The sequence below is a fragment of the Pseudochaenichthys georgianus genome, chromosome 20 (assembly GCF_902827115.2).
Source record: "Pseudochaenichthys georgianus chromosome 20, fPseGeo1.2, whole genome shotgun sequence".
In the NCBI taxonomy this organism is placed as follows: domain Eukaryota; kingdom Metazoa; phylum Chordata; class Actinopteri; order Perciformes; family Channichthyidae; genus Pseudochaenichthys; species Pseudochaenichthys georgianus.
The window spans coordinates 21,237,929-21,262,314 of NC_047522.1; the positions used below are offsets into that span (position 1 = coordinate 21,237,929).

The 24,386-nt window shown below is 42.7% G+C and overlaps 2 protein-coding genes across 3 annotated transcripts in view; one reads left to right on the forward strand and one right to left on the reverse strand.

Moving 5' to 3' along the window:
- LOC117466108 (putative ferric-chelate reductase 1) overlaps positions 1-8,106 on the forward strand; it is a 30,168-nt gene extending 22,062 nt beyond the window's left edge. The window contains exons 12-16 of the mRNA XM_034109264.2: positions 4,431-4,528; positions 4,679-4,737; positions 5,154-5,297; positions 6,643-6,698; positions 6,783-8,106. Of these exons, the coding sequence (XP_033965155.1) occupies positions 4,431-4,528; positions 4,679-4,737; positions 5,154-5,297; positions 6,643-6,698; positions 6,783-6,875 (450 nt within the window). The 3' untranslated portion in view covers positions 6,876-8,106. The remainder of the gene's footprint in view (positions 1-4,430; positions 4,529-4,678; positions 4,738-5,153; positions 5,298-6,642; positions 6,699-6,782) is intronic.
- The window catches only part of palmdb (palmdelphin b), a 32,518-nt gene continuing 15,341 nt past the window's right edge, over positions 7,210-24,386 (reverse strand). Inside the window, exons 6-8 of one of the 2 annotated variants that reach the window (XM_034108951.2) lie at positions 10,683-13,065; positions 10,500-10,579; positions 7,210-10,305 (exon numbers count right to left, since the gene is read on the reverse strand). In XM_034108951.2, coding sequence (XP_033964842.1) covers positions 10,222-10,305; positions 10,500-10,579; positions 10,683-13,065 — 2,547 coding nt within the window. In that variant the 3' untranslated portion in view covers positions 7,210-10,221. Of the gene's footprint in view, positions 10,306-10,499; positions 10,580-10,682; positions 13,066-21,930; positions 23,899-24,386 lie in introns of those variants that run through there. The other variant, XM_034108952.2, reaches the window with a different exon arrangement.

Here is a 24,386-nt window from a genome sequence, read left to right on the forward strand (position 1 = left end):
GCAATCTATAAAGACTTATCCTAGAAGTAACTAGCAGATGTGTACATTCAACAACATGCTGAAGATCTTGAGAAACCAGGGTATATCTTTTAGTCTTGATGAAGTCTGTGTCTATAAAAGTGTCACAGGTTTAGCAATAATAACACGGGCAGGAAAAGACAGGAAGTAAAACAAAACAAGACACGGGGACAAAATACATTTCAAAATAAAACAGGAAAAACACCAGGTTCATGACATGGATCTTCCCCTAGTTCCAACATCTCCAAGCGTACAGAAATGAAAAATAAAAATGTAGTCTACAGATAATTGTGCCTTTTATAATGTTTGTCTCTCAGTCTGTGTTAGCACTGTGATGAGGTGTGTGTGTGTGTGTGTGTGTGTGTGTGTGTGTGTGTGTGTGTGTGTGTGTGTGTGTGTGTGTGGTGTGTGTGTGTGTGTGTGTGTGTGTGTGTGTGTGTGTGTGTGTGTGTGTGTGTGTGTGTGTGTGTGTACAGTGTGTACGGTGTGTGTGTGTGTGTGTGTGTGGTGTGTGTGTGTGTGTGTGTGTGTGTGTGTGTGTGTGTGTGTGTGTGTGTGTGTGTGTACGGTGTGTACGGTGTGTGTGTGTGTGTGTGTGTGTGTGTGTGTGTGTGTGTGTGTGTGTGTGTGTGTGTGTGTGTGTGTGTGTGTGTGTGTGTGTGTGTGTGACTCAGCCGTGTTAGTCACATGCTGCTCTCTGGTGTAAGTGACACAAATCCACCGAGTGTTTACTCATCACCACAGAGGAGCTTCAGGACAGTCAACAATCTGCACGTTCTGACACCGGCTTAAAGGTGATGGTGGTGTGTGTGTGTGTGTGTGTGTGTGTGTGTGTGTGTGTGTGTGTGTGTGTGTGTGTGTGTGTGTGTGTGTGTGTGTGTGTGTGTGTTGAATATGGAGGTCTACGCTGCCTCCTGTGGGTGAACTGAAGATGCAAAAACAAAAGCTTTATTCTTGTGGTTGTTTTACAGCTAATGAGAAAGCAGCAGGCTCAACACGACTCTTTGTAATAAGACAGTATATTTCTGCTTAATACTGTATTTTTCTTCATAGTCTTAGGTACTTTTAGCATTCTCAAAATATTCCATTAAAGTCTCATCTCAGTTTCTGAATCGCAGTCATCAGGGGTCTACTTCTAACCAATTTGAGGGATTTTAAGCGAACATACATTACACTGTTAGTGTTCAGTTGTATTATTATGCTGCCGTGTTTATGCTGCTACTTCCTTCGGGATTAATAAAGTCTTATCTTAAATTATCTTATTATACAGTTTGATTGTGAAGTGGAGGATACTCTGTACTTGAGTCCATTAGGTGTGCCAATTTGACAAATCCCAGCCCAGGTCTTTATATATTTGAGTACTTCGATGACATCCATTCTCTAACAGGAGCAGTTCTTATTTTGAAGCGACTTATTTGTTCCACATCTCTATTGAGCGAGGTCTGCAGTGGCCTCTAGGTGTCTATCTTTCTCCATGACACACCGTCAGAACGTGCTGACGGCATCTGGCAAAAATAAATCATAAACAAGACGTTTGATTACTTGGAAACATAGTATGCGTTTGCAGAATAGTCCAGATCACGTATAACTATGTAAGTGGTGTAATGTATGGACAAAGTGTGCATGGATCTGACTCTGAGTGGGCAGCCATTAGGGGCCAGCGTGCTTCACACAGAAAGGGTGTTATGTAGTTGAGAGTGCTCGCAGGGTGAAGTGCGTACAGTATACTAACGCTCCGAGGCAGCCTGTGCTCTGATCCTTCCTGCTGCGTCAGGCCTCGTCTCTGATCCTGGCGCGACACCGTGTGGACTTCACACACCGCCTGCTGTCCCCCTGCCGTGACCCCTCCTCCTCACAGAGCGTTTTAAATGAATTCGTCTGAAGGATACTCTGTCGGAAGATATCAGAGTTTACGGCAACATGTTTAGAGTCTAACTCAATCAACAGTAACTCGACACGATCAACACCGTGTTTACATCCAAAACAAGTGAACGCATACTATTCACAAACATGTGTCCCCTCTTCTTCACGTCTCTTCTACATCAACATGTGTCCCCTCTTCTTCATGTCTCTTCTACATCAACATGTGTCCCCTCTTCTTCACGTCTCTTCTACATCAACATGTGTCCCCTCTTCTTCATGTCTCTTCTACATCAACATGTGTCCCCTCTTCTTCACGTCTCTTCTACATCAACATGTGTCCCCTCTTCTTCATGTCTATTCTACATCAACATGTGTCCCCTCTTCTTCATGTCTCTTCTACATCAACATGTGTCCCCTCTTCTTCATATCACTTCTACATCAACATGTGTCCCCTCTTCTTCATGTCTCTTCTACATCAGCATGTGTCCCCTCTTCTTCATGTCTCTTCTACATCAACATGTGTCCCCTCTTCTTCATGTCTCTTCTACATCAACATGTGTCCCCTCTTCTTCATGTCTCTTCTACATCAGCATGTGTCCCCTCTTCTTCACGTCTCTTCTACATCAACATGTGTCCCCTCTTCTTCATGTCTCTTCTACATCAGCATGTGTCCCCTCTTCTCCATGTCTCTTCTACATCAACATGTGTCCCCTCTTCTTCATGTCTCTTCTACATCAACATGTGTCCCCTCTTCTTCATGTCTCTTCTACATCAACATGTGTCCCCTCTTCTCCATGTCTCTTCTACATCAACATGTGTCCCCTCTTCTTCACGTCTCTTCTACATCAACATGTGTCCCCTCTTCTTCATGTCTCTTCTACATCAACATGTGTCCCCTCTTCTTCATGTCTCTTCTACATCAACATGTGTCCCCTCTTCTCCATGTCTCTTCTACATCAACATGTGTCCCCTCTTCTTCATGTCTCTTCTACATCACCATGTGTCCCCTCTTCTTCATGTCTCTTCTACATCAACATGTGTCCCCTCTTCTTCATGTCTGTTCTACATCAACATGTGTCCTCTCTTCTTCATGTCTCTTCTACATCAACATGTGTCCCCTCTTCTCCACATCTCTTCTACATCAACATGTGTCCCCTCTTCTCCATGTCTCTTCTACATCAACATGTGTCCCCTCTTCTCCACATCTCTTCTACATCAACATGTGTCCCCTCTTCTCCACATCTCTTCTACATCAACATGTGTCCCCTCTTCTCCATGTCTCTTCTACATCAACATGTGTCCCCTCTTCTCCACATCTCTTCTACATCAACATGTGTCCCCTCTTCTCCACATCTCTTCTACATCAACATGTGTCCCCTCTTCTCCATGTCTCTCCTCTTCTTCATATCACTTCTACATCAACATGTGTCCCCTCTTCTTCATGTCTCTTCTACATCAGCATGTGTCCCCTCTTCTTCATGTCTCTTCTACATCAACATGTGTCCCCTCTTCTTCATGTCTCTTCTACATCAACATGTGTCCCCTCTTCTCCATGTCTCTTCTACATCAGCATGTGTCCCCTCTTCTTCACGTCTCTTCTACATCAACATGTGTCCCCTCTTCTTCATGTCTCTTCTACATCAGCATGTGTCCCCTCTTCTTCACGTCTCTTCTACATCAACATGTGTCCCCTCTTCTTCATGTCTCTTCTACATCAACATGTGTCCCCTCTTCTCCATGTCTCTTCTACATCAACATGTGTCCCCTCTTCTCCATGTCTCTTCTACATCAACATGTGTCCCCTCTTCTCCATGTCTGTTCTACATCAACATGTGTCCCCTCTTCTCCATGTCTCTTCTACATCAACATGTGTCCCCTCTTCTCCATGTCTCTTCTACATCAACATGTGTCCCCTCTTCTCCACATCTCTTCTACATCAACATGTGTCCCCTCTTCTCCATGTCTCTTCTACATCAACATGTGTCCCCTCTTCTTCATGTCTCTTCCACATCAACATGTGTCCCCTCTGTGGAAAGAGACTCTGAAAGTTTCAGGAACAAAGATTCTCTCTCTTTTTGATCCATTTCTATAAAAACCTGTCTGAAAATGAGCTGATCAGATTTTGGCCACTTTATGATGTCATAACGATGTTTTGTCTTGTGTAGCCATTAGCCAATCAGCAACCAGGGTAACTCCCCCCCCCCCCCTTATCACCTGAATCTCCTCTAGAGCACCATTGTGTTCTTTTTAACCAAATCTCTCTCAGAGGGGCGTGGGGAGGGGCTCCTTATTTTCATCTAAAGTAACAGACAGAGAATCAGCACTTTGGAAACAGGGCTGAAACAGAGGGGATTATGGGTAATGCTGCAATGATCTCATGGTGTTTGGAGCCAAACAGGTTTGTATTGATCTGAGAGCTGTAATGTCTTGGTGAGAAACAGTATACTAGGAGACCTTTAAGATAACTATGATGTACAACTGGGGTCAGGTGACTACATATACTCTGTAATATATAACTGCAGCTCCGCTCTGTGTTCTCTGTTTGTCAGCACGCCGGCTCTCACCCGTACATCGGCTGCACCGTCATGGTTCTGTCACTCATCCAGCTCGTTATGGGAGCTCTCCGCCCGGCCCCCGACTCCCCCAGGTAACGCCTGGAACCACATTCTAACAACTCCAACACTTGCACGCATCCGTCTCAATTAAGTGGATAGTTCCCTCGTGTATTCCTGCGAGAAGCACCATTAGGGCTTTGAAATCATCCACGTAACCCAGTCCTGTGTCTCTGCATCTGCAGGAGGGTTGTCTTCAACTGGATGCACCTCGTGACAGGCACCGCTGGCCAGGTACTCGCCGGTGAGTGGAGTCATTAGGGAGGACCTGCAGAAGCTGCTCTGACAAGACTTGTTTTCCAGTATCTGTTACATAACCATTAGGACAAAATATAATATAATCGCTAAGCCTGCTGAGCTTTGTTCTTTACATCAAGAAGCACAGTTGCATTTACAATGATTTCATTCAAGAAGGTCTCTGGGTCTTATGCTCATGGCCACTGAGGTACTGCTTGGTAAAAATACTGCAGTAAGAATCCAAGTGGTTTTCTATATCCAACTTTCATATTAAATGTATGAACAAGATAAAGCTGGTGTTATTCCACACCATTCCATATTATTTTCAGATGTGCAGAGAACAAAGGTCGCTGTGTGCTCCTACCACCCTCCCAATTCTTCTTCTTCGATATCTAAAGGTGCATCTCTACTCTCTCCCCCCAGTGGCGTGTGTGTTCCTGGGGGTCTCTCAGCAGGCGCTGCTGTTACCCAGCCCCTCTTCCCCTGCAGTGCTGGCTGCATGGCTGCTGTGGACCCTGCTGGCTCACCTGCTGCTACAGATCCATTCCTGCACTCTCAGGAGAGAAGGTACGACCTATAGAACTCTCTAAGAAGTGTCTCGAAGTACCTGAACGTGGTCTTCATGACGTGGGCTGAGTGTAGTGTAAGAAGAAGACATATTCACCACAGCCTGGAGTCTCAGCGGACACCTCCATTAAGAGCATTCATGACATTAAGAGACATTAATGCTCTTAATGTCTTTCAATGTTGTTAAGCACTTTGAACTGCCCTAAGTTGAGCTCAATATTCAGAGCCCCTTGGTTTCTACTGAACACAAGAATCTTCAGAAACAGCTCATGCATGTGTCCTTTCACCAGACTTCTTTTAAATGGATGCGTATTAATTCAGCGAGAAACACATTTGCTTGGAGACTGAACAAACCACCTCGAGCACATCAGTGAATGTGGCGATGACATTCAAATGAAACGTGTTGCTAGGCTTCAACACATGACGATGCTCACGCTATGCAGATCCCCTAACATGTGTTTGTTCAATTCACCCGTGCCGTCAGTGCACTCCTCGCTTTTAATTCTGTCTCCTGTTAGCTGTAGATGAGTTCCTTATGCCTGGGGTAAACAGTTGGTATTACTTGTTTGTTTAAGTTAGCCGTAAGTGCTGCTGCCTGGACTGAGAAATCAATTGTTCTGTTCTGATGCACGATGACTACAGTTAGTGTGTGTGTGAGTGTGTGTGTGTGTGTGTGTGTGTGTGTGTGTGTGTGTGTGTGTGTGTGTGTGTGTGTGTGTGTGTGTGTACTAGCATTACTATACTTGTGGGGACCTACATCTGTTTACATAGTCACGTGTGGGGACTCGCCTCCCTTATGGGGACAAATTGGAGGTCCCCATAGGGGGATCATTAATTTTAGGGTGAAGACTTGGTTAAGGTTAAGGGTAAGGTTAAGGGTTAGGGTAAGGGTAAGGGTTCTGGTTAAGGTTACGATAAGTCTCTAGGAAATGCATGTAAGTCAATGTAATGTCCCCTGAAGTGATGTATACATGGTGTGTGTGTGTGTGTGTGTGTGTGTGTGTGTGTGTGTGTGTGTGTGTGTGTGTGTGTGTGTGTGTGTGTGTGTGTGTGTGTGTGTGTGTGTGTGTGTGTGTGTGTGTGTGTGTGTGTGTGTGTGTGTGTGTGTGTGTGTGTGAATGCCAAATAGCTTGGAAATGTCAACTCTCTGTGCTGTTAATTTAATGATTTAATGACGGACCTGATATGAACTCTACTTTAATTTAAAAGTGTTATTTCTCCAGGCAGTGGAGTACAAGTGATCCACATCGCAATGTTCTTGATGGAGATGAATTTGAAATAAGTGCTGTTTGGTATTTCTGTGTTCTCTGCTCAAACATATCTGATAAACATTGTACATCTACAGGGACTGACAGAGAGAACATTTTGTCAGCTCAGTCATTGAGGCAGCAGCCTGAAGAGGTGAGATCTGAAACCAAACGTACTTCTATTTGTTAGCCTTATTGATCTTCTATGTATTGATTTGTTTGTATTAATCCCTTTCAGCAATCCAATGTCAAGAAGACGGTGTTTGTGGTGTTCCTATTGGGAAACACAGCGTTCCTGGCTGCCTTTATAACAACTATTGCAAGTGTGTAATGATCACAAATGATTATCTATCATTATGTCTGGTAATTGTTTTACACTAAACATTTCTGCTATTTAATTAGACTTTTTGTTGCTATTACTTGGTGTAAGATAGTTTATTAAAGGTCATTGATACTAAGGATGTTTTAAATAGTACCTACATGTTCAGTTATGCAAATGTAAAACCTGTTTGACTCCTAAGACTTTACTGAGTACATTTATACTCCGCAGAGAATGAACAATTTCCATTTTCAGATAATTAAGCGACTTTCCTTGTGCCACCAACCCTCGCCCTGACAAGTCTCATCAACACTCATCAACACCCGACAAATGAAGCCGGCCAACATTCTTCTTTTACATTGTTTATTGTTGCACTAGTCTCTTCAATAATTGCACGAGGAATACAAAGTAAAAAGCCCCCGAATATTAAGTCATAAGCCTGAAAAAGCCATGTCAGGGACTTTCCACAGAATGTTTAAACATCAGCAAGCAACCTTGAGATTTGTAAGCTATAATTGAACAAAGAAGCATACAAACATGAAATGTGAAACAATGCTGTTTAAGGTCAGTCCAATCTAAGGAAAAGGAGTAACAAGCTCTACGAAGCTGAACATAACAAGGCTTTGTAAATAATGATATCAACTTTACAATTATCATTAAATACATTTTTATATTTAGGAAAATCCCTTTTTTTTCAGACAATTGTCCTGTAACAAAAAAAAAAGGAGGTTGAATGTAAATGAAATTAAACTAAGAAAAATAAACAAGATGTAAGTATACCGTATCTTAAAGGTAGGGGTAGGTAAGAATGGAGAAACCAGCTCGAGTGCGCTAGAATTTGAAAGTACGCAGCCGGAAAAAATCTGCCCCTTCCTTCAGACTTCCTCACAGAGCCCCGCCTCCAACACACACGAACGCGCACAGACCAATGAGGGCACGAGATAAGTGTGTGCCCCGATGGCAGGCTGACAGGCAGGGAGGCCGTCCAGTTACTTTAGCCGACTCAGATGATTGGTCGTGCTTTTTACAGCGCCACGGCTTCCACAGATGACATGTTATTATGTATTTATTGTCAAAGCATTTAATATATTCATTGCTGTCGGGATGTTAAGAGCATTCCATTGAATATAACAAAAAGTGTTTCTGACGTGAATTACCTACCCCACCTTTAACTGTACAGTATATAAATGAACATTAATTTATAGTCATTTTGTATAGAGAATAAAATACTATCTTTTGGAAACCTATGTAATTATTTTGTATTTCCAAAGCTCTGAGATTTTAGTCCACTTTGCATGTATATCATTGGTCCTCTAGTTTAAAGCACTGACAGCAATGCTCACTACACCTGTACTTATTGGATTGTCTAACTGCAGGTCGTGTGACAAACTGAACTCTAAAATGCATATTCATATTTATTCTCGCTAAATGATTAATGTAACAATATGTGATTTATACTTTTCAACTTAAAGGTATGGGTTTAATATATTCTTTATATTGTGCTGATTTACGCCCATCTAGCTCACCTTTAAAATATTAATTTGCAGCGAATAAGCATTGTACGAAAATACAATTAATATACACTGAGCATGTAGCGTTTTCTGCATCAAGACATACAATAACATCAAAATATGTTTTTAAATCTGATTTACATTTATAATGTCAAGAAAGGTTAAGCAAAGAGTGGAGTCAACATTACATGTGTCTAACATTCAGGCATCTCAGCAAAAACAACAACTCTCAGATCAGCAAATACTCGTCTTTTAAAGCAACATTATATAACTGTTTTAAAACTATAAAGTATGTGTTCTTCTCTCTGATAGTGCTGTGGTAGCCTGTGGGTTATATATGAAGTCTCTTGAAGTACAGAAAGCTTTTAACTTTGCAATAGTAACGTGCTTTATGCCTTGTGATGTTTTGGCTGAGTAAGCAAAGATGTCGACTCGCTAGATTTTGATTATTAATAAGTAAGGTAATCATAACAAATGCATGTCGAACACAACAGCTTCCAATATGAATGACTAGCACTCTGAAACCACCGACTACTACATAATGTTGCTTTAAATAAAGGAAAGGTTCACAATCTTTCAATTCTATCTTAATACAGTAGTCACATGTCATAGATAGACTCATTGATTACTTTCATTTTCCATACTGGCCTTAAGTCAACTCATTTGCAGTAGGCATCTGTTTTAACGTAAGCTTAAAGCTCGTCTAAACTGCTTGTCCAACACTTTACAGCAGACAAAGTGAAATGCTAGCTAGCATGAGAACATTTTTCGAAGAGTTAGTAGCGACCAAACTTGAGCTAAAAACACTCAAATGATTGATAAAGGTGCACTGTGCTGCGTCTAAATAGGTAACTATACAAGGTATGATGTGGCAATGTTCAGTTACACAACCTCACAACTAACCTTCGTGCTATCAAAGCGTACCCTAGCTACAATTATAATGTATCTGACAGCTACCAATAACGTTTTATGTACATATGGCATGTGAGTACTATATTAAGATGTCTTTACTACTATCCCCGAAAAACAAGGTCAATATTCAAAGTATTTTTTTGAGGTTATGTGCTTCTTTTTAAACGGTATAATATGCAGGTGATCGTTCACCAGGAGGCATGCCAATATTAAACATTATTGCATGATAATCACCATTTTCATAGGACTACCTATGTTGCAAATGTATTATCTTTTCAATTTACACACGGCATCTATTGCACGTCTGTCCGTCCTGGGAGAGGGATCCCTCCTCTGTTGCTCTCCCTGAGGTTTCTCCCATTTTTCCCTTTAAACTGGGTTTTCTTCGGAAGTTTTTCCTTATACGATGTGAGGGTCTAAGGACAGAGGGTGTCGTATTGTCATACTGATATTCTGTACACACTGTGAAGACCACTGAGACAAATGTAACATTCGTGATATTGGGCTATATTAATAAACATTGATTGATTGATTGATTTTCCACAGTTCCAAATCCTCGTACCTTGGAAGCTGTGTGTTGGCACTGTTCCTGTCGAAATTGTAATAAAGATGATTTTATAAATCAAACAAGTGTATAAACTGATCTCCTGCAGCAGCTTTGATTCAAAAGGGATTAGGACACATCAGAAAACAACGCACACCCTCTGCCCAGAAGTTAGTGTTATCAGAATAAAACTGTAGAAGATTTATATGAATTTTGTCAACAACAAAAAAACATTCTCATTGTCTTGCCAATTTTGCCCAAAGCATCACAGAAGCAGAGCGTTTCGGTTTTGTCACAAAATGAAACAAACAATTGCAACACTGCATTCAGCTTGGATGAGTAAAACATTGACAAGTGATGGCCACACGGCAAACTGTTGACTTCGTCCTCTTCATTCGTTTTTTGTAAACTCGCCCGCCTCCCAGCGCAGAGCCATAGCACTCTTGCGTCTTCCTCCTGCGTAGAGGTCTGGAAACTAAGAAAGACAGCTGATTGTTTACCTGCTTTCAAAGCACTCCCTCCACCTCCTTCACTTCCACCTCCTCTCTCAGATTATAAGACTGAAGTGGGAAGTAAACGAGTGTCAATGCAATGGTAATGGTATGGTCATATTGCTGTTGAGTTACTTAGCTACAATTAAGAAATGGAAATGTAAGAACAAGAACTTACTCTGTGATCACAGGATAAAGCAGAGCGATCCATCCTGTAGGCCGTCTTCATTGGTGACGATGGGGACGACTTGCACTTCACTGGTAAGATCAAAACATCATCATTAGCTTAATGCACACACACCAAAGGCAACACACACGTGTACAGAGTGTTAATAATGTGGTCGATATGTCGCTGACGTACCTGGATTGTCAAACGACAACGTGTCCATGTGATTTGACAATATCCTTTCGTTATCGAACCTGTCTTTCCCGTACATATTCACCCTCTCTTTCTTGAGCTCTTCCTCCCTCTGCTTCATCATCTTAATCTCTTCATCCACCAGCGACATTGTGCTTCTTGAACGCAGCTTGAAAAAGGGGTTGTTAAGGAACATCTTCTCCTGGGGTTGCTCACAGGCTTTGTTGAGTGAGAAATCGGAGGCACTTCGGATAATCAGGTTGGATGTCTCGAGGATGATGACGTTGGAGCTGCTGTCCTCGGAGCACCACTCTCCGGACTGAGCCGCCCCGTTGTCTTTGCCATGTCTCAGGTTGGATGTGAAATCATTTCTTGGGTCGAGAATGATGACGTTGTTTGCCGATACTTCATGTCTTTGTGGTTCCTTACTGGGTGAGGTGGTAATGATGAATGACGGCGTCAGTGGAGTGCTTATAGATCTCGGCATACTTCGTGATGGAGCACAATCAGTGGATTTGCCCATCCTGGAGAGGCCCTTTTCTCTCCTGAAGTTTTCCTCCCGCTCCATTGATATGCGAATCTCCCTTTCGACAGATGTCTCCAGGTCATCATACGGGGACCTGTAGCTGGAATCATCCAGGCCAGAATCCTCTGAGCAAGGGCTGAATTGCGTGTGAGGATAATCGCCAAGCAGATTCAAGTTCTCCAGTTCGTGAGCTTTCTTCGGAGTTCTTTCAATGTTGCGGACCGGTGTGTACATGAAGCTGTGGCTGCCGTGAAAGCTGGGGTGCTTGGTTGTAGGGATGATGATCTTGTTCTTTGTTTGCTCCTCCATTTCCCGCCACTGTTTTCGAGCCAGCTGGAAGTCCACATGCTCCGTGCTGACATTCTTACTCTTGGTCTCCTGTATCACACAGAAGTCTTTCGGTTGCTTCTTGTTCGAGTCTGCGTCGATGTGCTCTTCATTGGCGGCGTGGTTATGATTGGCATCTTTTCCATTTTCACCCTCATCTTCAGAGATTTTGGACAAACCTTGAAGGCCTAAAGGGTTATATTTAACCTCTTGTGGAGGAATAGGAAAGGAAATAGTATCCTCAGGTTGTTCCAGAACTTCTTCCACTTGTGGAACCTCAATATGGACTTCTTCGATGTTGTTGGTGTCTTCCTCCTGAAAGTCTGTCACCTCAACTTTCTGCACAAAGAGCTCCTGAGCACTCAGCTCAAGATTGTCCAAATATGAGTCATCGTCTTCTTTATTTATGGAAGAAGAAAATATTGATCTCCATTTGTCGTCTGTGTCGCTGTCTGAGGAAGCGGCTTCAATCTCAACTCCCAGGCATTCGTCCATATCATCAGGGTCTTGGTCATGGCAGAACTCATTGGAAACATCTGACATTGCATCTTCTCTAATACATTGCTCTAATATCGACTCCTCTGTAATGGGTGGTTCAAACAGGATTTCACGGGCCTCTGGGTCTTCCTCTGCATCGACTGCCACATTTGGATAACCATCATCTTCGAGATAAAGCTTATTATCCTCACCCTCGGGCTCCGGTTCAGGGTATAACTCTAGGTCAGGATATGGCTCCGGCTCAGGGTACTCGTCTAGTTCAGGGTCTTGATCAGGCTCAGGGTACTGCCCCAGGTCTAGGTCTTCATCAGGGTAATAATCCGGTACAGTGTCTTCTTCTGGTTCGGGGTATTGCTCTGGTTCGGGGTATTGCTCTGGCTCAGGGAATTGCTCTGGCTCAGGGAATTGCGCTTGTTCAACATCTAGCTCTGGTTCAACGTCTTGTTCTGGTTCAACGTCTTGTTCTGGTTCAACGTCTTGTTCTGGTTCAACGTCTTGTTCTGGTTCAACGTCTTGTTCTGGTTCAACGTCTTGTTCTGGCTCGGGATACTGCTCTGGCTCAGGGACTTGATCTTGTTCTGGATCTTGTTCTGGCGTGTCCTGCTTCTTACAATGTACCTCGTTCTCATAAACACTGTCAGCACTGGAGAGTGTGTCGGACACAGAGGAGTTGATCGACTCATTCCTGTTGAGCTCTTCATGCCCTGATTCCAGTATCAAAGCTTCATTTGGAGCCTCACAAGGCGTTTCAGGGCGGTCAGTGTTGTCAATCTCAATTGTGCCAGTTGGCAGGTCAGTTAATAATTTGTCAAGCATCGCCGTTTCCCCTGGGAAATCTGACGAGTCTGTCTCTAAGCAAACAGGCTCATCATCTGCAGTGCAATCTTCCCTGTGCGCAGGTGAATCAGCCACTGCGACCTCCGCTGCACAGTCCATCGCCGGCTCCGATTGTTCAGTGGTTTCCATGGTGACGGCTGTGCTGCAACCTTCGTTCAGTTCTTTTCCATCTGCCTCGAAATCCATCGAGGTAGCTCTCTGAAAAAAAAGAGAGAACAAGAAAAGTAGACTTATTTTCTGGGAGGCTGAAAGGGAGTTGTTAGTTTGTTCCTTTGCCAAATGCGGAGATACATTCAATGGCAGCATATCCACAGTACGCCTCCTTCACACTGAAATGATTTGCAGTCTTCGTAACCTTGTCTTCCTCCTTATGTTTCGAAGTCCCGTCTTTGAATATGCTTGTGTGAAATCACCCCAAATAACCAGCAAGACATTAAAATGTAACGAAATAGAAGCTGATGATTTTAAATCAGCCACTCAGCTGAACCAGGACTATTATTTAGACATTAACTCAATATTGCACACTGTGTAACAAAGCACTTACCATCAATAGTGTTATTATATATAATTATGTAGTTATACAAAGCGGGAGAATCGCTGTGATGCATACAAATAGGAATGTGCAGACTAAAGATTGCGTTTCTTTGTGAACAAATGAAGGGTTTTGTCACTGCAAAACTCACAATGGAAAAGATCTTCATCATCATCATCATCAACAGCAAAAACAAGAACACAGGACCGGCTCAGTGACACTGCAGGATGTCTTTGTGAGTGTGAATGTAATCACACCAATGTGACTCTGGCAAATCTTCCTTAACAGTTCTTGAAGTGCAATAAACACATTTGTACATGTCCACGGACGGCACTTAAGAGCTCTGTGTCTGCTCCATTTGGAGAAACGGGAAAGGGGGAGGTTTTCCTAAGTGGGTTATGTTCAGTAAGAGATGAAGCACATCAAAAGCAGCTGAATTAGATGGCCTTATGGCTGTTCTTATGTAAGACTGCCGGGAAGGGTCTGCCTCCCACACACTGCCAGAGTGTCCCTGCAAGATGATTGTCTGAGCCCCCCAATCCCTGCGTTCACACTCGCACACATGTTCTCACAGACATTTAAATGGCTATTACTCGTCAGTGTGAGAACAATCAGTGCTTGAATACCAAATCGCAAGATGCAGTCCCTGATTGCCTCTTGCTCTTCACAAATCACTGTGGGTAACAGAAGAATACACAGAATTGATCCAAATCTAAATTCACTAAGCATTTCTGTACAGTTTTACTTTCACTCCGCAGCATACGACTTTGTGAACAGAGCACATCTCACAGAACAATGATTAGTTAGAAAATTGGGGATATGCACGTGCTAAAACCAAATCTGAACATGTGTTTGGAATCATAGTGAAGTGTGCATGCATGTTGGGTCCACACTTCAATATAGCACACAGTTGTTACAGAGTGGTACCTCTCGCTATAGCCACCATGTGTGTGTGAAGGGTAAATAGACTCTTCTCTTTGTCCACAATGAACACTCAAAGAGATATTAGAAGGTTAAGGGATAGTTAGCTTGTTATTTCTGATATATCATCTATCTCTATGAGTCCGAGGTGATGTGCTCCGGCTGCCAAACGCTCACCAGGGCCTGAAGGCTGTTTTAACTTGAAAGCTGAAAGTATTTAACAGGATACCCACGGCTACAAACATCAAACACTGCCAGCGCCAAACATCCAATCCTTTCTCCTCGTCCTCTCTACGGAGCATTCATAGCAGGCACATTCCTTTCATCACTCCTGCATGATTCATTTCAAAAATATATTCAGCCACACATTTTGGTTGATAAATGAACATGATGTTAATTTGTTCATGGCTATGTTGCACCGCAGTATGCCGTGTTCCATCAAGAGGCCACGACATCTCTTCAGTCACAATGCCTTGGTTGTCTTTGGAAGTTTTCAATTACACAAACAAATACGCCTACAAGGACACATGCAAGCGACAGACTGAGTGCCATGGTAACCATCAACACTGCTCAGCCGCCTCCGCCTCAGCAGCATCAGCAGACTGTTCAATGTGACGGGGAGCAGTGCTGTATTCATGTTGTGTGGGTTGAGTGGTAAATAAAAACGTCCTCATTAAAGAAAAACACCTTGTCGTGTTGGTCAAATTACTTTTACATTTTTGAAACTGCAGCCCACAGCCTTCAGTTTTTTAGCAAGCTGATATGACAGTGTGACAAAGAGAGAGAGACATCTAACCTAAGAAGGAGGCATTCACTTTTTTCTGACTCGACAGTAGGTGGAGAGAAACTGCAAGCTTTTTAATCGGAGCAAAGATATGTGATGTCAGCAGCTCTTCAACATATAATGGCATGATATAATTATGGGTTGTTAAATATGAACATATGAAATGTCACGTAGGCCAGCACACCTAGCACATGATGCAAGATAGGAGTAACACTTGACCTGTTAAGACTGAGCAACGACTTTTTACTCAAACTGCACATCATATTTGACAGAGATCATTTAAAATGACTATTCTATTTCTGAAAAGGCATAATCGTTTTTTGTGAGCGTAGAGAAACCTCTGCAGAGCCTGTTCGCAATTCTTATTTTCTACCATGCCTCCAGGACCTGATACCCAAATGCCCTCATTAAATCATAAATGAACACACTTAAGTTGCTCGAGTACATTTCTCCAAATCCCTACAGCTCCTGGATGTCCATGAGTTCTCGCGTCACAGTGCTGCATGAAGCCAACATACATCTCTTCATGGTTCATTGCATTCTTAAGTCATGGCCTATTTTCTTTTATTTCATCTTGATATTCCATCATTTGAACGGATGCTGTGGTTGTGAAACGATGTCCATTTTGTCAACAACATCCGTGGGATTTCTGCTTTACAAAGACAGACTGCATGGACCTGCAAATAGTCCTTGTGACCATTATACTTTAAAACATCTTCTTTGTAATGCATCCAAACATTCTTACATTTTAAGGATTTCTTTAACTATATCTACATTTCTCTTTAAGCTATCAAATCGAAAATAAATATCAGAACCAGCATTGAATGCATCCCCATGTGTGAATCAAAAGCCTTATGTATTGTTCCTCCATTATTCAACAAAATCAATGTCACTGCTCGACATGTTCTTTCATTACTGTGAACACACACTGTAGTTTATTTGTACTCAATCCCATATACACCTTTCTGCTGCCACAAATACTCAATAGTACACATACTGTGTATTAATCCACCCCAGTGAACAGTCAACGACACACACACGACATCCTCTTGTGCAAGCAGCGATGAAATCCAGAGTGTCCAGCTGTTCGAGTGACTACTGAGCCTGTTTTAACTTCGACAGCTACAACTTAAGTAGGAACCAATGAGCTTTGGGCGGAAAATCAGACAGGAAGCCAAAACATATTGAGACACAGATTGTTGGTGTGGGGTATTTTTGTTGACAAAGAACAACATGCCATTTGAAAAACATCTTAAAATACTAGGTGTGGCTTAAATTGTGCATTTTTAAAGCTCCGTAAGGACCAACAACAAGCATCCTGGAACAGCTGAACAATAGAGAAATAATCTTAATGATATGGCTGTAGATAAATGTCCCTTTCATTTATTAGCTTAAAACAACACTGATCTATCTATTGGCATATTATAAAACTAAGCAAGGCCTACCGTCAACATGTAGATCATCCACACAGAAATCATATTCAGGGAACAGCTCGTCAGTCACACGGGTAGAAACGAGCCATCCAACGGGCACACGCAAATGCTCAGGCTTTGTTGGAGTGTTAACGAAGTAAAAGCAAACTTTACATAAAACACACACACACACACACACACACACACACACACACACACACACACACACACACACACACACACACACACACACACACACACACACACACACACACACACACACACACACACACACACACACACACACAAGTGGTGTAACTGTCATTCCGATTAGGCCGAGTGGAGATGAGGCTCCCCGAGGCTGTTTCCCATTGACCGACAAGCACACAATCCCAATAAAAAGTGCATTAGCCATCAATGACTTAACGCTAATACATCGGGAATAATGCTATTTTGAAACCCTTGGCCCCTTGACCCTTTCATTTCAACTAATCAAAAGTGAGTTAGGAGAAGAACATGAGATTAGAGAGGGAGCTGAACGATAATAACCAAATCTGTATCAGATGTGCCAATGTCCGCCTTTACAGACTCTCAGATTGAGTCGCAGGCTTCCTCAAAATCCATAAGGGCTTTGCATTCGACTCACAAACAGTTGTCCAATATGCTGTTCACAACTCTGCATGCACGTGCCAAAACTGCAGCAGCACTATTCTGGATAGAAGTTACGTGTTTGCTTGATCATTTGCCCCGTTGTTCTGCATATTGTTGAACATGAACAGAGACCATCTGAAAATTATTTTGGTACTTTGTTATAATTATTAATCTGAGTGAAAAGGAAAAAAAAAAAAAAAGAAAAGGAGAATATAATATATATTAATTGTTAATATTTGTTTGTGTTTCTGACATAAGTTCAAAAATAATTGAACTAAACTGAACTATATGGGCTGGCGCATTTTCTTCTTCTTTGATTTCAGGACCATATCGCAGAAGACATAAATGACAAGCTACAAATAATGACGATACATCAACATATGGCGTTTAATGAGACCTCAATCATAAATGTTTTACTATTAATGACCAGTTTGTCCAGCAGTGTGTGCACAACTAGGTCATGGTAATAACAACGAGGTAAAATAAAACCATGTTGATAGTTTCTAGATGCCAAGTCAGTCAAAGAATGAAATGTATTAATCCATTTGTGTTGCTTTGATCAACTGCACACCTTTTCCATCTTTGCTCTTGGACAACAGTCATAATAAAAGCTGCTAGACGTTTATTATAAGAAACATAACAGGTTGTTTTAATCGTTTTTTCTACAGTAAGTGTCTTAATTTTCACGGCACGTGTCGCAAGTGGGTACACCACATACAAAAGATCCAAATGACTGTTTGGGTGTCGCTGAATTCAAGGCAAGAAGCCTGTGAATCTTCACTAGCGTTGAATGCCAATGCCCAATCTCCTGGCTCAGTGAGGAGCAGTTGAGACATTAAGCCCTCCATAAAAAGGGCACGTTGAAGTTGAGAGGATGGACACGTGAAAGCATTTTCAGAAGGTTTCATTCCACAAACTCAAGGCTGACATCCTCATGAGAATAAGGGACCTTGGAATAAAGTAGATCTTATCTCAGTGGTATAGATCTTGCGCACACCATGTGTCACTACGCCTGTAAAAGCTTATATCAGCCGTTTTCTCCTGGATATGAATTTCCATTCTCCAGAGAAAAAGAAAGAACATTTAAACATGTCCAGTCTGTGATCGTTGATCTTAAAATATGTCAACCTGTCAACACTAAAGGAAAATATAAGGGCTGTTAAAGGTGGGGTAGGTAAGAATGGAGAAACCAGCTGGAGTGCGCTAGAATTTGAAAGAACGCAACCGGAAAAAATCTGCCCCTTCCTTCAGACTTCCTCACAGAGCCCCTCCTCCAACACACACGAACGCGCACATGACCAATGAGGGCACGAGATAAGTTTGTGCACAGATGGAAGGCTGACAGGCAGGTAGGCCGTCCAGTTACTTTAGCCGGGCCGGCTCGGATGATTGGTCGTGCTTTCTACAGCGCCACGGCTTCCAGAGATGACATTTTTGAATGTATTTATTGTCAAAGCATTTAATATATTCATTGCTGTCGGGATGTTAAGAGCATTCCATGGAATATAACAATAAGTGTTTCTGACGTGAATTACCTACCCCACCTTTAACTTTACAGTATATAAATGAACATTCATTTATAGTCATTTTGTATAGAGAATAAAATACTATCTTTTGGAAACCTATGTAATTATTTTGTATTTCCAAAACTCTGAGATTTTAGTCCACTTTGCATGTATATCATTGGTCCTCTAGAAAAATATCAATGCGTGGCCACGCATTGATATTTTTTTCACCAATGTCACCAGGGGGGCTCCGTCGGCTGACTTTAAAGCAGCAGAGAGAAAAAAGCACACACACACACACACACACACACACACACACACACACACACACACACACACACACACACACACACACACACACACACACACACACACACACACACACACACACACACACACACACACACACACACACACACACACACACACACACACACACACACACACACACACACACACACACACACACACACACACACACACACACACACAATACAATTTTGACAGAGACATCAGTATGTGTATGTGCTTGTGTGTGTGTGTGTGTGTGTGTGTGTGTGTGTGTGTGTGTGTGTGTGTGTGTGTGTGTGTGTGTGTGTGTGTGTGTGTGTGTGAGCTTTTGTCGCAGCCACACACAGGTACATTTATGTTTGTGAAAGCCTTGAAATCACCGGCTCCCTCTCTGTTCTAAGAATTCACATGTAATCATTGCAGCGGACTGAGAAAGAGAGCTGCAGGCTCATCTGCACTTATCATTTCTCTCATCCCTGAAAGGAGCATGAAGCATTCAAAGCACCAGAGTCACATCATTGAATAATCAAACACACAAACACAACACAACTACAGCCCCACAATTTCACAGTCCCTGACAAATGCGCTGTTTTCTTGTAAACTCTGTTAAAATGGTCCGGCTGTAATCTGGAACCAATAATCCGCCCTTAAATACTTACTAACTGCTGGATACAATGGATTGATTCATTGACTGCTCTACATGGAGCCCTTCCTCAGCGGACTCACAAGACGTGAAGCTGTCATACTTATTTTTTGTTATAATCCAAACTCTACTGACGTCAACCTTTTTTATTTTGAGCATTCAAAATCACAAACAAAAACAACGTCTGCTCTCCAGGAACACCTTTGTGTCAGGCAATTGTTAGAGGACTGGATGTACTGGACAAACCATTGCTGGAGTTTGTTAGGTGCACAGTAGCAAAATATCATCTGAAATTACACAAAAATATGTATTTTCTCGCAGACAAATATCTTCCAACTTGGAAACCATAGGCAACTGTATGACAAGACACTACTAGTGAAACACATGTGGGTCAACTAACCCGTTCTTTACTGAGTAATCAGCTGACCAGTCAACACAAGGACAGTCCAACTTCACAGCTTAATCACATCCTCTAAGCCCCCACATGCCGACACACACACACATGCACACACACACACACATCACTGCAGCTCGTCGATCAGCATATTGTAATCCTAATAACTCTGATCTGCTTGCGGCATCCCTCGGTCCACATCAATAACAAACACATGGGGTGTTTTCCGTTTTAGCAGCAGATGATGCAGTATGGATCTGCAGCCTGACGGAGAGGAACATCTTTGCAAACTTTTGTTCGAGTGCTGTGTGTGTCTGTGCGTGTGCGTGTGTGTGTGTGTGTGTGTGTGTGTGCGTGTGTGTGTGTGTGTGTGTGTGTGTGTGAATAGACCTACCTGAGACAGGATAAACGGAGAAGGCTCTGCTCTGTTTCTGTTTCTGAGTGCAGCATCACACTGGCAGCTCTGCCTGGCTGCTGCCGCCTCTGATTGGACGGCAAGAGGAGGGGGGGTGCACTGGAGCAGCCAATACTTGAGCTTTCTTTGATGAACCCACTCTCAGGCATAGGAGCTCATCTTGTGCTCGAACACACACTCCATCCCGGAGCAGGATTGATTTGAACCGCCAGCTTATTATACATTCGTACTCTCTGCTATTAGGAAGATCTTCAAAAGCTACATTTACATATTTAATTCAAGAGCTTGGGTTATAGGTTAAAACAAGAATTCTCATTATATAATTTCCTGCTGTTTGAAAGCACTTCATTTGGCAGTGATTTTATTTTCCAATCACAGCATTTCAGGATGCTTGAAAGGCAAATCAAGCGGAACCAAAAGTGCTGTTTCTGTGAAATCAGTAAATAACTTGGTACTATAAATGCCAACACCACATAACCACATTTTTGTCAGACATGAATAAAGTATAAATGTGAGGTTTATAAAAATGTAAAAGACATTTCCAAATAAACCAAAAGCTCAGTTAATGACTATCATCCAGTTTAGCGTTGAAAATCACATTTCAACATCAACGTTTCAATCCAGAATGCTTGTTCCTCTGGCATATCCACTGACCTCTGTTAAACTGCTTTCTCTGGGATGTGTCTCTCTCATTGAAGGCTGCTCAGGAGTGCTAACTACATCCACAATGTGTGACTGACTACTCAATCCATGCTGTGAAGAATGAGTCATCTTTTTCAGCCCAAAAACATCTCTGCTCACACGGCACGTTCACTCCCGTCAGAGGAAGACAGCATATATTCACACACTTGTTAGGTGCCTACACTGTTCCAGCCAAGAGAGACGGATACACCGTGAATATTTCGGTGACAGCGATGACAATGGACGGCCTCAGCTTTCTCACTTTCTCACGTTTTTTTTTCTTTCATCCGAAATTGCCGTTATATAACTGTATCCTTTGTGCATAAAGTCTAAGGAGCCATCACAAAGCAAACCAAGGGCGAGTGCTCGACATGAGCAGCAGAAAGCAATTCTCTCAGCCGTCAGTCCTTCCCCTCCTGCAGACACAACTCAGAGCTGCTCGCCTCCTACTGAGACGCTCAGACAAACACATAAAGACCTCTATTTAATAATATTCATGTTTTTTAAATGTGAATTGAAGCTGTGTACGTGTGCTATTACATATCATTCATTTATTAATTCAAAGTGGCAATCGACATCTTTTCAAATGTCCTTCATGCTGTTTCCAAGGTATTGTCAGATCATAATATGTCGCATCCTCTACAGATCATTACAACAATGCAAATAAGTGTATGAAGTCATCTGATGATATTAAGTGCTGGCTATATGTCAGTGTTACTATCAGGCACTGCTGCCAAAACAACACCGTCACAATGAGAAGATGAAGACATATTTGTAACAGCACACAGGACTGTTGATGTACACATTCAAAGTAGAAATTCAAACACCGCATGGCATGATTAACACCTTTATTGAAAAACAAAGCACCACCATAAATTAGTCACATGACATTACATTACATCTCATTTGTTAGACGCTTTTATCCAAAGCGACTAACCTACATTCAGTACTGTGGACAATCCCCAGAGGTCTTGTCTTACCCAGGGACTCAACGACATGCAGTGGGACTTGCTATCCCCTGATTCGAAGTCCAGCACACTATCCACTGAGCCACGGCCTCCCACCACTTACAGTAACCACAAATAACTGTGGACACCATTTCAAAAGCAACAAGGTTGACACAAAGCTGGAACAACACTTTTTCCAAAAATGTTAAGATTTATTTGAGGTTAACGGCCAAGAATTAAAAGGCAAGAACAAGATGAACATCCACATATGGTCACAAGACATCTTTAAAGATTTAGTTTGGCTACCTGCAGCATAAATATCTTTGGCAAAGTGCTGCAGTCAAACCAATATTAGAGGCAAACTATTGCAAGGTAAGGCTTTTCACAATAAATGCAACAAGAGGAAGGTTAGGAGCCAGGCTGAGATATCTTCAAACCTATAGTAAGAAAAAAAATCACTTAAATTATTCTCCTACATTTCCTCTTCAATTACCCAGTTTCTCAGGACGTGGTAATCTTCCTTCTTATCTTCCTGTTGAACAGAGCTTCATTTCCTCCATATTGATGCTTCCTGTGTTCGCCGTCTCCCCCCTATGCCCCTGCAGGTAGGGACTTGGCTTCTCAGACTTGTGGATGAATGTGGGCTTGTGGAGCCCTAAATCCTCCCAGTCTGAGTAGGCATCATCAATAATGTCTCTGCGGCCGGTAACGTTGGCTTTTCCCATTTTGGGTTGGAAGACCTGGCTCTTGTATCCCTCTGGGTGGTATGAGAGACACTCCTCGGTCCTTTCTTCAGGACTACATTGGGCCTCTTCGTCATTATCGTCATCGCTGTTGCCGATGACCACCAGTTCGGCCTGGATGTCTTCCTCGTCATCATCAGCGTTCTCGTAACCCATGAAGATCATGGTGACCGGTTCTGATTCCAGCTCCTCTGGCAGTTTGTTGGCGAAGTTCAGAGACTCGATACTCTCTGAACAGAAGGGGGAAAGTCTGTCGAATTCACCAGAGCTCTCTAAAAAGCCATCGGTTTCACCCAGCAGACCGCTGGCTACTGAAGGACAACAGCTATCAACATCCATGTAGAACGGCTGAACGGTTGTAGGCATTCCTTCAGATCTGGCTTTGACTGAGACAAGAGACGGGGTCTTTGGACTGCCGGCACCCGTCTTCCTGTTGGCGAGTCCTCGAGGAGTTTGAGCACCAAACTGTGGCTGTGAAATCGGAGGCCTGTCACCCAACGATTGTCCTGGAATGTGGCAGTAGGGCAGCTTGGTTTCCTCTCCAGTTCTTGAGTCTTGTTTGATAGGGCTGGGTGTTTTTGGGGTCTTACATCTCTCCAGGTCTTGGCTCTGCTGGCCTTCCTCTTCAGCTTCATTCCTGGGTGCTACTGAGCTCTGAAAGGGTCTGGGTGTTGGGGTTGCTGTTGGGGTTTCTCTCTGTGTTTGATTGGGCGTCCTGGGTGTTGGGGTTGGGGTTTCTCTCAGTGTTTGATTGGGCGTCCTGGGGGTTGGGGTTTCTCTCGGTGTTTGATTGGGCGTCCTGGGTGTTGAAGGCCTGCTCTCTGTGTAGGGTGCAGAGTAGGCCGGTTGATGGTACTGCACCCCAGTGGGAACGTTCCTATCTGCGGCTTGATGCAGAAGCTCTTCCACCTCTTTGGGCGTCATCTCTCCAACTGATCCACTGAGCATTTTGCCTCCATCTGGGTGCAATGCATATACTGACTTGCGGCCATCTTCATATACCTTGAACCCCCTATCCTGGAGGCTTTCTGGGGTGATGGTGGCAGTAGAGACCACCTGACTTTTGCCTGTTCTCTTATCATGCTCCACACTGATCTCCATCGCAAACGTGGCTGCAATAGAGAAAAGACTCACTGTAAATCAATGTCTGAATATTTCATATTGTAACCTTGAGGTAACACTCAATACTTCAAATATTGCATTTTAATTGTGATCAGTTTAAGGCAATGGCATGTCTGAGTCAATCAACAGAAAACAAATATTTCCCTTTTGTCCTTCTAATGCTAAATGCTTTTGCCTTAAATACGATTTAAAGTGTTTTCTTATTGATTAAATGCCTACTTAATGCAGTACAATATGTACATCTGCCTCCAGTCTTTACTCAGTCAGTGTGCTGCAGTCTTTTCCAACCTCATGAAACAGTTGCTGTCAATGATTCATGACTCCAGCAGAATTCTAAATGGCGGCATAGAAATGTTCAGTTCTATTCACACTGAACTCTAAGTGCTTCATAATTTGCATCCTGATGAAAATTGCAGCTTTTAAAGTAGCATTATGAATTTTCAATCAGAGCGCCTGGTCTTAACCAGACAGCTAAGCC